The 13,331-nt window shown below is 41.7% G+C and overlaps 1 protein-coding gene across 2 annotated transcripts; it reads left to right on the top strand.

Annotated features, from left to right (window-relative positions):
• The first annotated feature begins 5,487 nt into the window (after positions 1-5,487).
• LOC109142400 (hyaluronan synthase 1) lies at positions 5,488-8,854 on the top strand. Of its 2 annotated transcripts, none has more exons than XM_027286383.1 (6): positions 5,488-5,723; positions 6,512-7,217; positions 7,340-7,565; positions 7,696-7,828; positions 7,929-8,628; positions 8,705-8,854. In XM_027286383.1, the coding sequence occupies exons 2-5, from the start codon at positions 6,525-6,527 to the stop codon at positions 8,602-8,604; spliced, it is 1,728 nt and encodes a 575-aa protein (XP_027142184.1). In that variant the 5' UTR covers positions 5,488-5,723; positions 6,512-6,524; the 3' UTR covers positions 8,605-8,628; positions 8,705-8,854. The 2 variants fall into 2 exon arrangements, with proteins under 2 accessions (XP_027142184.1, XP_027142185.1); XM_027286384.1 differs by lacking the exon at positions 5,488-5,723 and adding an exon at positions 5,961-6,064.
• The last annotated feature ends 4,477 nt before the right edge of the window (positions 8,855-13,331 follow it).

The following is a 13,331-nucleotide window of genomic DNA, read 5'->3' as shown; positions in this document are numbered from 1 at the left end:
GATTGCTCACAAAGATATGTTGTAACAAATGGTATAAAAAATTCCAGGGCGGAGGCTCCACCGAACCCCTGAGACCGACTCACCAAACCCCTAGGGTTCGATCGAACCCAGGTTAAGAACCACTGGTTTAAATAAACTGATGTTTTTTAATGTCTGGTTGTGAATAATCAAACGGTGCAGGATTTGTCACTGCCACATGGAATTATGGGACAGCATTATCTCCTTTCCTTTTGTAAAGGATGGTTTGGTGTGTCCTATGCTTAAGGAGATCTTTCGCTCCATGAAACACGTTGTGCTCAGTAGCACACATATACAGTATGGTTTTTTAATGTATTTGCATTATACTTCGTTTTCGTCTTCTTCCGCTTATTCGTTGCCGGGTTGCGGGGACAGCCCAGACTTCCCTCTCCCTGGCCACTTCGTCCAGCTCTTCGAGGGGGGACCCCAAGGAGTTTCCAGGCCAGCCGAGAGACATAGTCCCTTCAGCGTGTCCTGGGTCTTCCCCGGGGCCACTTCCCGGTGAAACGTGCCTGGAACACCTCACCAGAGAGGCGTCCAGGAGGCATTCTCACTAGATGCCCAAGCCACCTCAGCTGGTTCCTCTCGATGCTGAGGAGCAGCGGTTCTGCTCTGAGCTCCTCACGGATGGCCAAGCTTCTCAGCCTATCTCTAAGGGAGAGCACAGCCACACTGCGAAGGAAGCTCATTTTGGCCGCTTGTATTCGCGATCTCATTCTTTCGGTCACTATCCAAAGCTCGTGACCATAGGTGAGGGTAGGAACGTAGATCGACTGGTAAATCGAGAGCTTCGCCTTTTGGCTCAGCTCCTTCTTCACCACGACGGACTGGTGCAGAGTTCGCATCACTGCAGAAGCTGCACCAATCTCCCGCTCCATCCTTCCCTCACTCGTGAACAAGACCCCGAGATACTTGAACCCCTCCACTTGAGGCAGGATCTCATCCCTGACCCGGAGGTTGCACACCCTTTTCCGGCTGAGAATCATGGCCTTGGATTTGGAGGTGCTCATTCTCATCCCAGCCGCTTCACACTCGGCTGCGAACCGCTCCAGTGAGAGCTGAAGGTCACGCTCCGATGAAACCAACAGGACCAGATCATCCGCAAAAAGCAGTGACCCAATCCTGAGGCCACCGAACTGCAGCCCCTCTCAGCCACACCCTGGCTGCGCCTAGAAATTCTGTCCATGAAGGTTATGAACAGAACCGGTGACAAAGGGCAGCCCTGGCGGAGTCCAACTCCCACTGGAGACAAGTCCGACTTACTGCCGGCAATGCAGACCAAGCTCTGGCACCGGGGGTACAGGGACTGGATGGCCCTTATTAGTGGGTCCGGAATCCCATACTCCCAGGGCACCCCCACAGGACGCCCCGAGGGACACGGTCGAACGCCTTCTCCAAGTCCACAAAGCACATGTAGACTGGTTGGGCGAACTCCCATGCACCCTCCAGGACCTCGCTAAGGGTATAGAGCTTGTCCACAGTTCCACGACCAGGACGAAAACCACACTATCCAAGGTTCGACAATCTTGCAGACCCACCTCTCCAGGACCCCCGAAAAGACCTTCCTGGGGAGGCTGAGGAGTGTGATCCCCCTATAGTTGGAGCACGCCCTCCGGTCCCCCTTTTTGAAGAGGGGAACCACCACCCCAGTCTGCCAGTCCAGAGGCACTGCCCCCGATGTCTATGCGATGTTGCAGAGACGTGTCAACCAAGACAGCCCCACAAGATCCAGAGCCTTAAGAAACTCCGGGCGGACCTCATCCACCCCGGGGCCTTGCCACTGAGGAACTTTTTGACTACCTGGGTGATCTCAGCTCCAGAGATAGGCGAGACCACCACGGGGTCCCCAGACTCTGCCTCCTCAGTGGAAGACGTGCTGGTGGGATTGAAGAGGTCTTCGAAGTATTCCCTCCACCGACCCAAAACGTCCCCAGTCGAGGTCAGCAGTACCCCGCCCCCACTGAACACAGTGTTGACAGTGCACTGCTTCCCCCGCCTGAGCCACCGGATGGCGGTCCAGAACCTCCTTGAAGCCGTTCGAAAGTTGTTCTCCATGGCCTCACCGAACACCTCCCATGCCTGAGTTTTTGCCTCTGCAACCACCGAGGCCGTGCTCCTCTTGGCACGTCGATACCCGTCAGCTGCTTCAGGAGTCCCAGAGGCCAAAAAAGTTCTGTAGGACTCCTTCTTCAGCTTGACGGCATCCCTCACCGCCAGTGTCCACCAGCAGTGACCAGCAAACACAAGCCTTGACATTCAATTTTGTGCCATCATTAGATCTTAAAAACGAGTTCAACTTGGACTCTATTAAATACTCGGGCTTTAAATTACCAAAGGACCTAACACAGTTATTCTTCTTATGTAGGTATTAATTTCCAGATAAGTGAGGATCTAGACAGATGGACTTTCCCGCCCCTGGAACTTGGTAACAGAATTTTGACAATGAAGACAAATATTTTACCCAGGTTACTTTGGTTAATCTGTTTCAGTCCTTACACATTTGTGTCCCCGATAGTCAATTTAAAAAATGGGATAAGATGATATCCCATTTTATTTGGAATGGCAAAGCTCCCAGGGTGAGCTATAAAACTTGGAGATATGGGCCTGCCAAGACTCAAAGATTACTATTTAGCAGCAGAGCACTTACATTACACGTGAACATATACACATACATATAGTATACACACACACACACACACACACACACACACACACAACATTAACTTAACACATGGAAGGAGGAAGGAGGAGGCAAAACCTCAGCCCTCATGATTCAGAAAGACTATAGTATTAGATCAATGAATTTGAAGGTATACCAAAACATTGTACGGCATTTATTGTATTGTTAAAAACATTACAAGGGAGCATCCTATAACTCTGGAAAGTTAACATGCTGGCAATCATTTTATGTTTTGTCCTGGTGATTGTAGGTAAACAGTAGACATCTAGTTTTTACAAAACAATCCACAAGGAAATTTTGCTGGCATTGATTTGTCAACTGCCACATTTGTGCTAGACTTTTTTGTTGAGCCATGTGTGTCGGCTGCCCCGAAAATCTGAATGCTACCCATGTGTCTCAGGCAGGATAAGGTGGTCCACAGTCCAACTACAATCCAGCACTACTACATTTCCTCAAACCACACTCCAAACTTCTCAAATGGTTTCTCTAAATGATTATTGTTGGCTTATGAAGATTATGAAAAAAATGCTCTAGATATGACCCAGAGATTTAAGGCAAGAGGATATCAACATAAAACTATATTCAGAGCTTACAACAAAGCAAAATGTCTCCCTAGAGAACAACTGTTAGCCCCTAAACAGAAAGAACAACAAAATTCTGATCAGGTATATTTTGTGACACAATACAGTGACCATAGTAATGCAATTAAACAAATTGTCAAAAGCAATTGGGACATTTTGAAAAGTGATAGTGTTCTTAGAGAAGCTCTTCCAGATTCTCCGACTATTAGCTTCAGAAGAGCTCCTACTCTGAAAGACAAACTTGTTAAGAGTCATCTCCCTCCTGTATCACAGAAAACCTGGCTTTCAACCTTAAAAGGTAATCACAGGTGTGGACATTGCAATCACTGTAGCAATATGATAAATGCCAATTATTTTACTGATGTGACATCTGGTCATACATTTGACATAAATACATTTATTAATTGCAATACCTCTTATGTTGTTTACAGACTTGAGTGCCCTTGTGGACGCTTCTACATTGGGAGAACAAAGCGTAAACTGAAGGCAAGATTGGCAGAACATAAGCATGCCATTAGAACTGGTAACCCACAGTACCCCATGGCTGTCCATTACAAAGATGTAAGTCATGGTAGTTGTGACTCTTTAAAGATATCAGGCATAGAACATATTGAAGATTCTATCAGGGGAGGAGATAGACTCAAAAGACTCCTGCAAAGAGAGTCATTCTGGATATATACATTAAAGGCCACTCATTATCCAGGGTTGAATGGAGAACTCGACTTTTCTCCTTTTCTGTGAGTGTATTTTGTATTTTGTGACTATTGGTGTGTTTTGCTGTCCTTTATGATTGACTCTGATGACGGTTCCTCGGTCTCTTATTGGGCTCAATATTTATATTGTATGCATTTTTTTGATTTGTTGAATTGACTGTGTAATGCTTGGATGTGCAATGCTGATTTATTGACTCTGATTTTATTATTTTTTTCTTTCTGTACAGAGTCTTTCACCTTCTGCTTTGTCATTGGCAGGTCATGTTGTTCAGGTCATGTGACCTCCTACCGGCTCACACTGAGCAGCTGTCTGTAATTATCTATTTAACTGTGAATTGAGCTGTCTGACAAACATTTCACTCTTGTCCTGATGAAGGCCAGTTTGGCTGAAACGCGTAGACACGCTTTTAATAGATTAGCCATGTATCAATAAAGGCATTTTAAGTAATCTTACCCTCACGAGTGCCTCAGTTTTCTGTTTGCAATATTTTATGGATCTCCCTGACTGAAGAGTACCTGAGGGATACACTTTTTGCAATACCCAAGCAGCACTCCATTCACTGCGTTCCGGTCTGATTATTGTTGGCTGTTGTTCTGATGTTGTGCAATAACAGGGAATAATAACAGGGAATAATTTTACACCATAGATGTTGACTAAATGACCACAAGACAACTGGCATCATCAGGAAACACTTCCCATACAATGCAACAGACATTATCTGCCTGACTATCCATCAAACAGGCAGTGAGTCAAGACCTCTGATGGTTGTTAAAACAACTGTAGTTTGGCAGTCAAGAATATTTTCTCACAGTTTGTGACACTGGCTTTGACTCCTCTCATAGCTTACCATACCTTAGTACCATTTTGGTTTGACTGTTGCAGTTTCAGATAAGAGACAGCAGAGGGCAGCATCCAACTTGTGTCGAACCTTGATTTCGGTTTCTGGGCTTCCTTATCTTTTCTGTCTCAAGGTTAATGTGACTGAACACATCTACACACACTCTGTTCAGCGGACGCACAGTTTCTTTCTTAAATTACAGGGTGTCTCTGTCTCCACACATCTCTACACCACAGCTGGTTGAGAAATAAAATAAAATAAAATCAAATCAAATGAAACAAAAACGAATACAAATATGAATGAAATGATATGTAATAATAATAAGTAATATGAAAAAAATGTGTTATTAAAGTAGGTCTTAGGTTTTGGATTTGTGTTAATATGTTTTTAATGTGATGTTTTTATAAAGACAAAACAAACAAACAAACAAAAAGAAATCTGTTTAAAAAGAGTATTGGTGCGGCCCCCTTGCAGTAACTCTGAGAACCCCCTAGGGGTCGTGGACCCCCTCTTGAAGACCCAGGTCCAATTGGTTCCAAACTGCTCCCTCTCTCTCACAACAGCTCAGCTCTCTCGTTCTTGCCGAAAGTCACAGACTTTTAATTTCTAAAGTGGGGAAAAAAAAAAGCCATGCAGCCATGCGCACACTGCTGAAGTCCTCAGACGTGCGGGTCCGGGATACCCGCCTAGTTCCTCCTGACTCACGATTGAGTCAGCGGGGGCGCGCGTAATTGATAATCTCCAAGGCATAAAACGCGCACACATGGCTCCGTCCCTTTTTCAAACTGGTAGCCTATAAAGCCAAAAAACTTCACACAAGTCGCCAGACAAGAGAAACACAATTGGAGCAGTGGATGTAAAGCCAATTTAAATCCAAGGGAACTTGATACAGGTATGGTGAATATAAATAACGTTGGCTTGTTTTTATTTACGTTTACGTTTTTTTTTTCTGTTTACTTAGGAATTACTCATAAATTCGAAATTTCAATACATTTTGAGACATTTAAATCAAAACTGAACAATTTAAGTAAAGTCATGACAAGTCATTAAAGATGATGTGATTTAAAACAACAACAACAACAACAACAACAAAGAACTATTATTTTAAATAACAACATTTCTGTTATTCCTAAAGCTTTTACATGTTACATTTATATTCTCTCTTTTAGTTATTTATTATTTGAAAGTTAATGTAGTCAGCTGACAGCACAGGTGTTATCTGTTCAGAAAAAGGTATGGTACTTGTTTCTCTGTGTGTGTGTGTGTGTGTGTGTGTGTGTGTGTGTATTCTTGAATGTTTTAAATATGCTTTAAATAAGATGTCACTAAATGCATGTTCAAGTTAAACAATTAAAAAAAAAATTTAATGTAGAAGAATTTACTTTACACTGCTATACCACCCGAATTGTTACATGTGTTTGTTAACAGTAACAGTCATGTATTCAGCATTTAATAAACCATAGACTGGAGTTTAAAGCTTTTTGTCTGCCTGGTAGCTGTACCATTTTCCATCTTGTACATATAGCTTGTTAAAATGTCTTACAACAGTCCACATAAAACAGCTCATTTCATACACCCATTTTTCCAAACCGCAGCAAGTGTCTGTACATTTTTAGCATGACCAGGACCAACAAGTTTCGTACAAGCCATACTAACATGTGCCGTCTTTGTGCCTCTTAGGTAAAGAAACACAATGGAGCTGAAACCTTTACTGAGGAAAGTGGGCTCAACAATCCGCGCCATCTTCACTTTCCTCTTCGCTCTGCTGGTCCTGGGCGTGATGGTGTGGGCCTATGTGGAGGGTTTCCAGCTGGCGACCTCCGTGTATGGAATCATCACCTTTGGCTTTTATGGACTACTCCTCGCAGTCCATGTGTTGATTCAGAGCTTCTTCGCCTTCATTGAGCACCGGCGAATGAGAGCTTATAAAGAGCCATGCACTTTTAACAAAACCATCGGCTTCACGATATCCGCTTACCAGGAGGACCCTATCTATCTCAGAGACTGCCTTAACTCCATCAAGGCTCTAAATTATCCTCCTGAGCTGCTGCGCATCATCATGGTGGTAGACGGGAACTCCAATGATGACAAATATATGATGGAAATGTTCAGAGAGGTGTTTGCTGACCAAGACCCTGGCTGTTATGTGTGGAAAAACAACTATCATACATGGGACCCCACCCAGGTCCAGGATGTGGAAATGGCAGCAGAAATGGGCCCAGGGGGTGATGCTGATTATGTTATAGGGGAGGATCCACAGAGAAAAGCTGTAGAGCGCCTCATCCAGAGCAAGAAGTGTGTGTGCATCATGCAGAAGTGGGGCGGCAAGCGGGAGGTGATGTACACAGCGTTTAAAGCCCTCGGATCATCAGTTGACTATATACAGGTATTTATTTTTCTTTTCAAACACATATTCCAGTTGTATTTTGTCAGTCAAGATAATGTTAAGAAAGGAAAAATATAGTGTTGCACATTTTTAATGACATGACTCGCCTTTTTCCTCCCCAGGTGTGTGACTCGGACACTAAGCTGGACCCTCTGGCTACCATGGAGCTGTGTAAAGTGTTGGAGAGCAACCCCAAGTATGGCGCTGTGGGAGGAGATGTGATGATCCTTAACCAGAAAGAAAGTTTTATCAGCTTCATGAGCAGTCTTAGGTACTGGATGGCTTTCAACATTGAGAGGGCCTGCCAGTCCTTCTTCAACTGTGTGTCATGCATAAGTGGTCCTTTGGGTAAGAAAATGATTTTTTTTCTGTGATGTGGATCAAAGTTATGATTCTACATGTCAAGCAATGATAGTCAGGCTTTAATGCATGGTTGTAACTAATATTTTCTTTGTTTTTGTGGTATTGCTCCATGAAGGTCTGTACAGAAACGACATCCTCCAGCAGTTTCTGGAGTCCTGGTACAATCAGAAGTTTTTGGGAACTCACTGCACATTTGGGGACGACAGACATCTTACCAATCGAATGCTGAGCATGGGCTATGCCACAAAGTAAGAACCTTATCAACACTGTGCACAGAAATGACATCAGACACTGATATCTTGATGAGTCTTGATGAGTTCCATATCTCATTTTCACATTTTCCTTTAGATACACAGCCCGCTCCAAATGCTACACAGAGACGCCTAGTCAGTTTCTGCGCTGGCTGAACCAGCAGATACGATGGACAAAATCTTACTTCCGCGAGTGGCTCTACAATGCAATGTGGTGGCACAAGCACCACCTCTGGATGACCTACGAGTCCATCGTGTCAGGTATTTTCCCCTTCTTTGTCACCGCCACCATCATCCAGCTGTTTTGGACTGGCACACTGTGGGACATCCTCTGGGTCCTGTGCTGCATCCAACTGATCGGGCTGGTGAAAGCTGCTTTTGCCTGCATCCTGCGCAGAGACATAGTGATGGTGTTTATGTCTCTGTACTCGGCTCTGTACATGACCAGCTTGTTGCCTGCTAAGTACTTTGCCATTATCACCATGAACAAAAGCAGCTGGGGGACTTCGGGCCGGCGTAAGATTGTAGGGAACTATATACCCCTCCTCCCTCTGTCAGTGTGGGCAGCCCTTTTATTAGCTGGGTTTGGTTACACAATCTACGAGGAGAGTTTTATGGTCTGGTCAACTCCAGACAAGATAAAGGAGGCAGAGTTTCTTATTTTTGGCCTTGCAGTCTACGTGTGTTACTGGCTGTTTATGATGTTCTTCTACCTAGTGTTTTTTTTCAGGTTATGTAGGAAACGCTCACAAAGTTACAAGATCAGCGTGTAGGTTCGAAGTGAAGAACTAATAGAAGTAGGATAATTTATTTGAATTAAGTCATTATATTATTCAGTTGATACCATTTATTTATTCTGTTTTGCATTTTTAGTAACTGATGGACTGAAGCTTTTTATGCAGCTGCTGAACCAACAACCCCAGAAAACAAGAAAATAATTTATATTGGTAATATTGGTGAAACTTCCAGATTACCAGAGCGTATTGAAAAAAGTAAAAAAAAAAATAAAAAAAAGATATAAAACTAATATATATGAAGACAAATGTTTGATTCATATGGAGATGCTGTTGCACATTTAAATGACAGTACCAAGGGGTAATGGATCTTGGGTTATGTGTATGCATATTACTTTAATGACACAAAGAACCCCGCTCACGGACTATGTTAATTTAGTGACCACTGTTGTTTTTGCACTGGATCCTGGATTGCACTTAATGCAGCATTGCAGACCTACTTGAAAATACTGTTATATATGGTAGTTATGATACTGCACAGTGGAAAAAATGTAAACTGTATCTCTCAAAAAAAACCCAAAACAAACAATGACAGTAACGACGCTGTGGCTGAGACTAAAATATTGTATTTTATCTAATTGCTGTATACTTTGCTGATATTTAGAGGCGTGAGATGCACTTTGTTTAATTTAACATTCCAGAGGAAAGTTGACAAAAAAAACATGTATGTTTTTATATATATTTTCTAAGCAATACACTTGTTGTCATGACTGGAAATTGTCTGAAAATGTGAAAGAATTGATTGATTTTGGGGAGCTTGTGTAGAAATTAATAATAAAAAAAACATTTTTCTAACATGTACAGTTCTGTTTTCTTTGGCTCAAAATCACTTGATTTATGGAGAACAACAGAATATTTGAGTCTGTAAATCACTGCTATCACAAAGGGAGTCACAGTTAAATAATACAGTATACAGGTGACACACTGCAAAATATAACATCACCTCAAATTAGGCTTCACACTACACATCATAAACACACAATCATAGCTGCTAACATCAGTGGATGGTCCATGTCAAAGTGAATGTCCACATCTTAAGGAACTCGTATTCTTGACAAGATGGTACTGACAAGTAAAATATCAGTACCATAATATCAGGAGTCAAGCTAAGTGAGCTAAGTACATCCAAGTATTACAAGTAAGTCGTAAAACAGAAAAAATGAGAGCAGGATTATATCCATCTGTGACGTCTTGATGTTACCGATCCCTGAGATGGATATTTGCTTGGAAACAGTAGAGCCTGTAAATACAAACACAGTAATCTAAAGTGATAAGATGAGCATTATAAAAGAGATTGAAACTTCTACAGAAGTTGTTGGAGGCTTTTATGGTTGAGGAAGGATAGTGTGGACAGTTCAGCCCAAAATTATATAGTTTTTCCTGCACGGTTTGCTGGTAGGTTACCATCTCACCAAAACATTTCATAGTGATCAATTGTGTGACCAAAAAAAAAAAAAAATACAATTTAAACAAAACAATACATTAAAAGAAACACTGGATTGACTGAAAAATTGACTAGTCTGAAGAATATCTATTGATCTGACCAGTCATGGTCTTTCTTTCCTTCTTCTTTGTTTCTTTTAATACATTTTGTGTATTAGGTATATTCTGTTTATAGAAGTTATGGTTTTGTGATTTGTGTTGTCATGTGAGTTGAGTAAATTCACATGTTGAGAAAAGTTCAGTATTTTATAAATGGGAACATTTCCTAATCCTTGTGAGTGTCACAATAGCATTCATAAGAAATGCAATAGACAAATATTCCATGTGAAATAAAGATTATTGGGTCTCTTTAACATGTTCAGTATCAGCACCACATTCTGCGGGTTGTATAAGGGGCTGCTTTTACATAACTTGTAGGGAGGACTTGTATAAGGGGCTGTTTTTACATAGCATGTAGTGTGACTTGCTACTTACAGGTTTTCATATAGAGTATGTGTAGCAGCTATGTAGCACCTTTAACACAAATTCAGTTCCTTTGAAAATAAAAAACAAAAAAATAAAATAAAATTCAAAAAAAATTTACAAGGGAAGAGAATAAAAGTAAAGTGAGAACAACATAAATAAGTAGATTACATAAAAGCATAAAGAGCTCTCTCTTGAGCTGATTAAAGGTGAAAGGGAGATGGTACAATGTGAAAGGTCAAGGTGGTCTTTTATCCTGAGTGGGTTGATTAGCTGATGCTATGCAGGTGTGGTCCATGAACCTGGAAGGTTTGCTCAAGAAGGTTTCTAAATGAGTGAAATGGCCAGGAAGCATTTCCTAACCCTGATAAAGCTGTTCAAATTCAGTAATAGTGAAAGAAATTACCTCCTATGTCCTCTCCTAACCACTTTTCCTTGAAAAGACAACTGCGGTGCTCAAAGAATCCGACTTCACTTATGCCACTGTGCAACAGTGGATGTTTTTGATGTGGTCTGTGATAGAGATGGAACAATGTGAGAGGTCAAGTTATGTTTTAATTCCATGGAATCGTTTGGCAGTTTATCTGATGATTCTCTTATAAATTCCAGAAAGCACAAATTACACACGCTCAATTCCAGCATGCACGACTAATTACGCCACGTAACTTACGCAAGTTTCACACATGCAGTGCAATCAGTGGTAGACAATGGCACCCACTCAGTTCAAACGCTCTAAAGTTTGGCTGCATTTTACCAAAAGAGATGGCAACAGGGCGACTTGCAATCATTGAAAAGTGGAGACACGACGAACATGCAGAAACATTTGCGCACACAACATGCAATATTTTATAATGAATGTCGTGTTTTTGACACGCTTCGGACTGGAGATGAATCTCAACCTGGCAGCAGCGGCAGCAGCCAGGCTATGACCACCTCTGCGGTTACTACAGAAGATAACTCTGGTAAGTAACACACTGCCTACCATGTTAGAGCGACGTGCTTCTTTGTAAAACATGCTATAACAGTTAACATTAAACAAATGCCTTCTGCATTACATTTAGAAGAGGCCAATGACAAGAGAGAGTGTCTGGCTGGCTCAGAGACTGGCAGCTGTACTGATACTTCTAACTAAACAAAGTTGATGCTGATCAAACTGTTTGTTCTCCTTTTTTCCCCAAATGAGAATCAATAAAGAATCGAATCGTTAAGCAGAATAATGGAATAATGGAATCGGGATCGTAAAAATCTTATCAATTCCCATCCCTAGTCTGTGGTCTGTGGAAGTATCTACGATAATCTCCCAACGTGTTCTTACCATGATTTATATAAACGTTGACAAATCAGTAAAAATATGACTTCATTATCAAGGTCAGAATTGAAATAATAAATCAATATAGTCCACCTGTTACAAATATAAAATGAAGTGTTTGTCACATTGAGAATGGTTGCTCACACTCCTGTCCGCTCAGATATGAATATATTAGCAAGTGGCAAAGGTGGATGGTTAATAATTGACAGTAACATCTGTGATGATCGGCAGGGACGTGAATGTATAAGACTATAGCGCATAGATGCAAAGTACATCCAAGTATTACAAGTAAATAGTAAAATTATTTATAGCAGGATTATATCCATATGTCACGTCTTGATTTTATTGATCCCTGAGATGGAAAATTGCGTAACAACAGGAGATCCTGTAATTACAAACACAGTAATCTAATGTGATAAGATGAGCATTATAAAAGAGATTAAAACTTCTACAGAAGTTGTTGCAGGCTTTTATGGTTGAGGAAGGATAGTGTGGACAGTTCAGCCCAAAGTTATATAGTTTTTCCTGCACGGTTTGCTGGTAGGTTACCATCTCACCAAAACATTTCATGATCAATTGTGTGACCAAAAAAATAAATAAATCCAGAAACACTGGATTGACTGAAAAATTGACTAGTCTGAAGAATATCTATTGATCTGACCAGTCTTATGGTCTTTCTTTCCTTCTTTTTTTGTTGCTTGCAGGTGTGGTGGTGATACGGTCGATGAGAGAGAAACTGGAAGGTTTGCTCAAGAAGGTTTCTAAATGAGTGAAATGACCAGGAAATATTTGGATGGTGAAAAATTGACTGTCGGTGAAGACTTGAGACTGAAGTCTGTACTGAGAAACTATAGACCTGTAGAGTAACATCAGATGTAACATCATGATCAATTTTTTATATCAGGTCAACATGTATTCACATGCTCTGTCAATTTTTTATATCAGGTCAACATGTATTCACATGCTCTGTCTCTGCTACAGTCTGCATCAAACTGTTTAAATAAACTGATGTTTTCTAATGTCTGGTTGTGAATAATCAAACGGTGCAGGATTTGTCACTGCCACATGGAATTATGGGACAGCATTATCTCCTTTCCTTTCGTAAAGGATGGTTTGGTGTGTCCTATGCTAAAGGAGATCTTTCGCTCCATGAAACACGTTGTGCTCAGTAGCACACATATACAGTATGGTTCTTTAATGTATTTGCATTATACTTCGTCTTCGTCTTCTTCCGCTTATCCGTTGCCGGGTCGTGGGGGCAGCCCAGACTTCCCTCTCCCTGGCCACTTCGTCCAGCTCTTCCAGGGGGGACCCCAAGGATTTCCCAGGCCAGCCGAGAGACATAGTCCCTTCAGTGTGTCCTGGGTCTTCCCCGGGGCCACTTCCCGGAGAAACGTGCCTGGAACGAAATGGGGAAAAATAATTGGGAACTGTATTTACTTCTGAAGACTGGACAAATATAATTAGCACACAAATCAGCACTATGGCCTCA

This window comes from Larimichthys crocea, chromosome XIII, assembly GCF_000972845.2.
Source record: "Larimichthys crocea isolate SSNF chromosome XIII, L_crocea_2.0, whole genome shotgun sequence".
NCBI lineage: Eukaryota > Metazoa > Chordata > Actinopteri > Sciaenidae > Larimichthys > Larimichthys crocea.
This window is presented reverse-complemented; position numbering and strand designations above follow the sequence as displayed.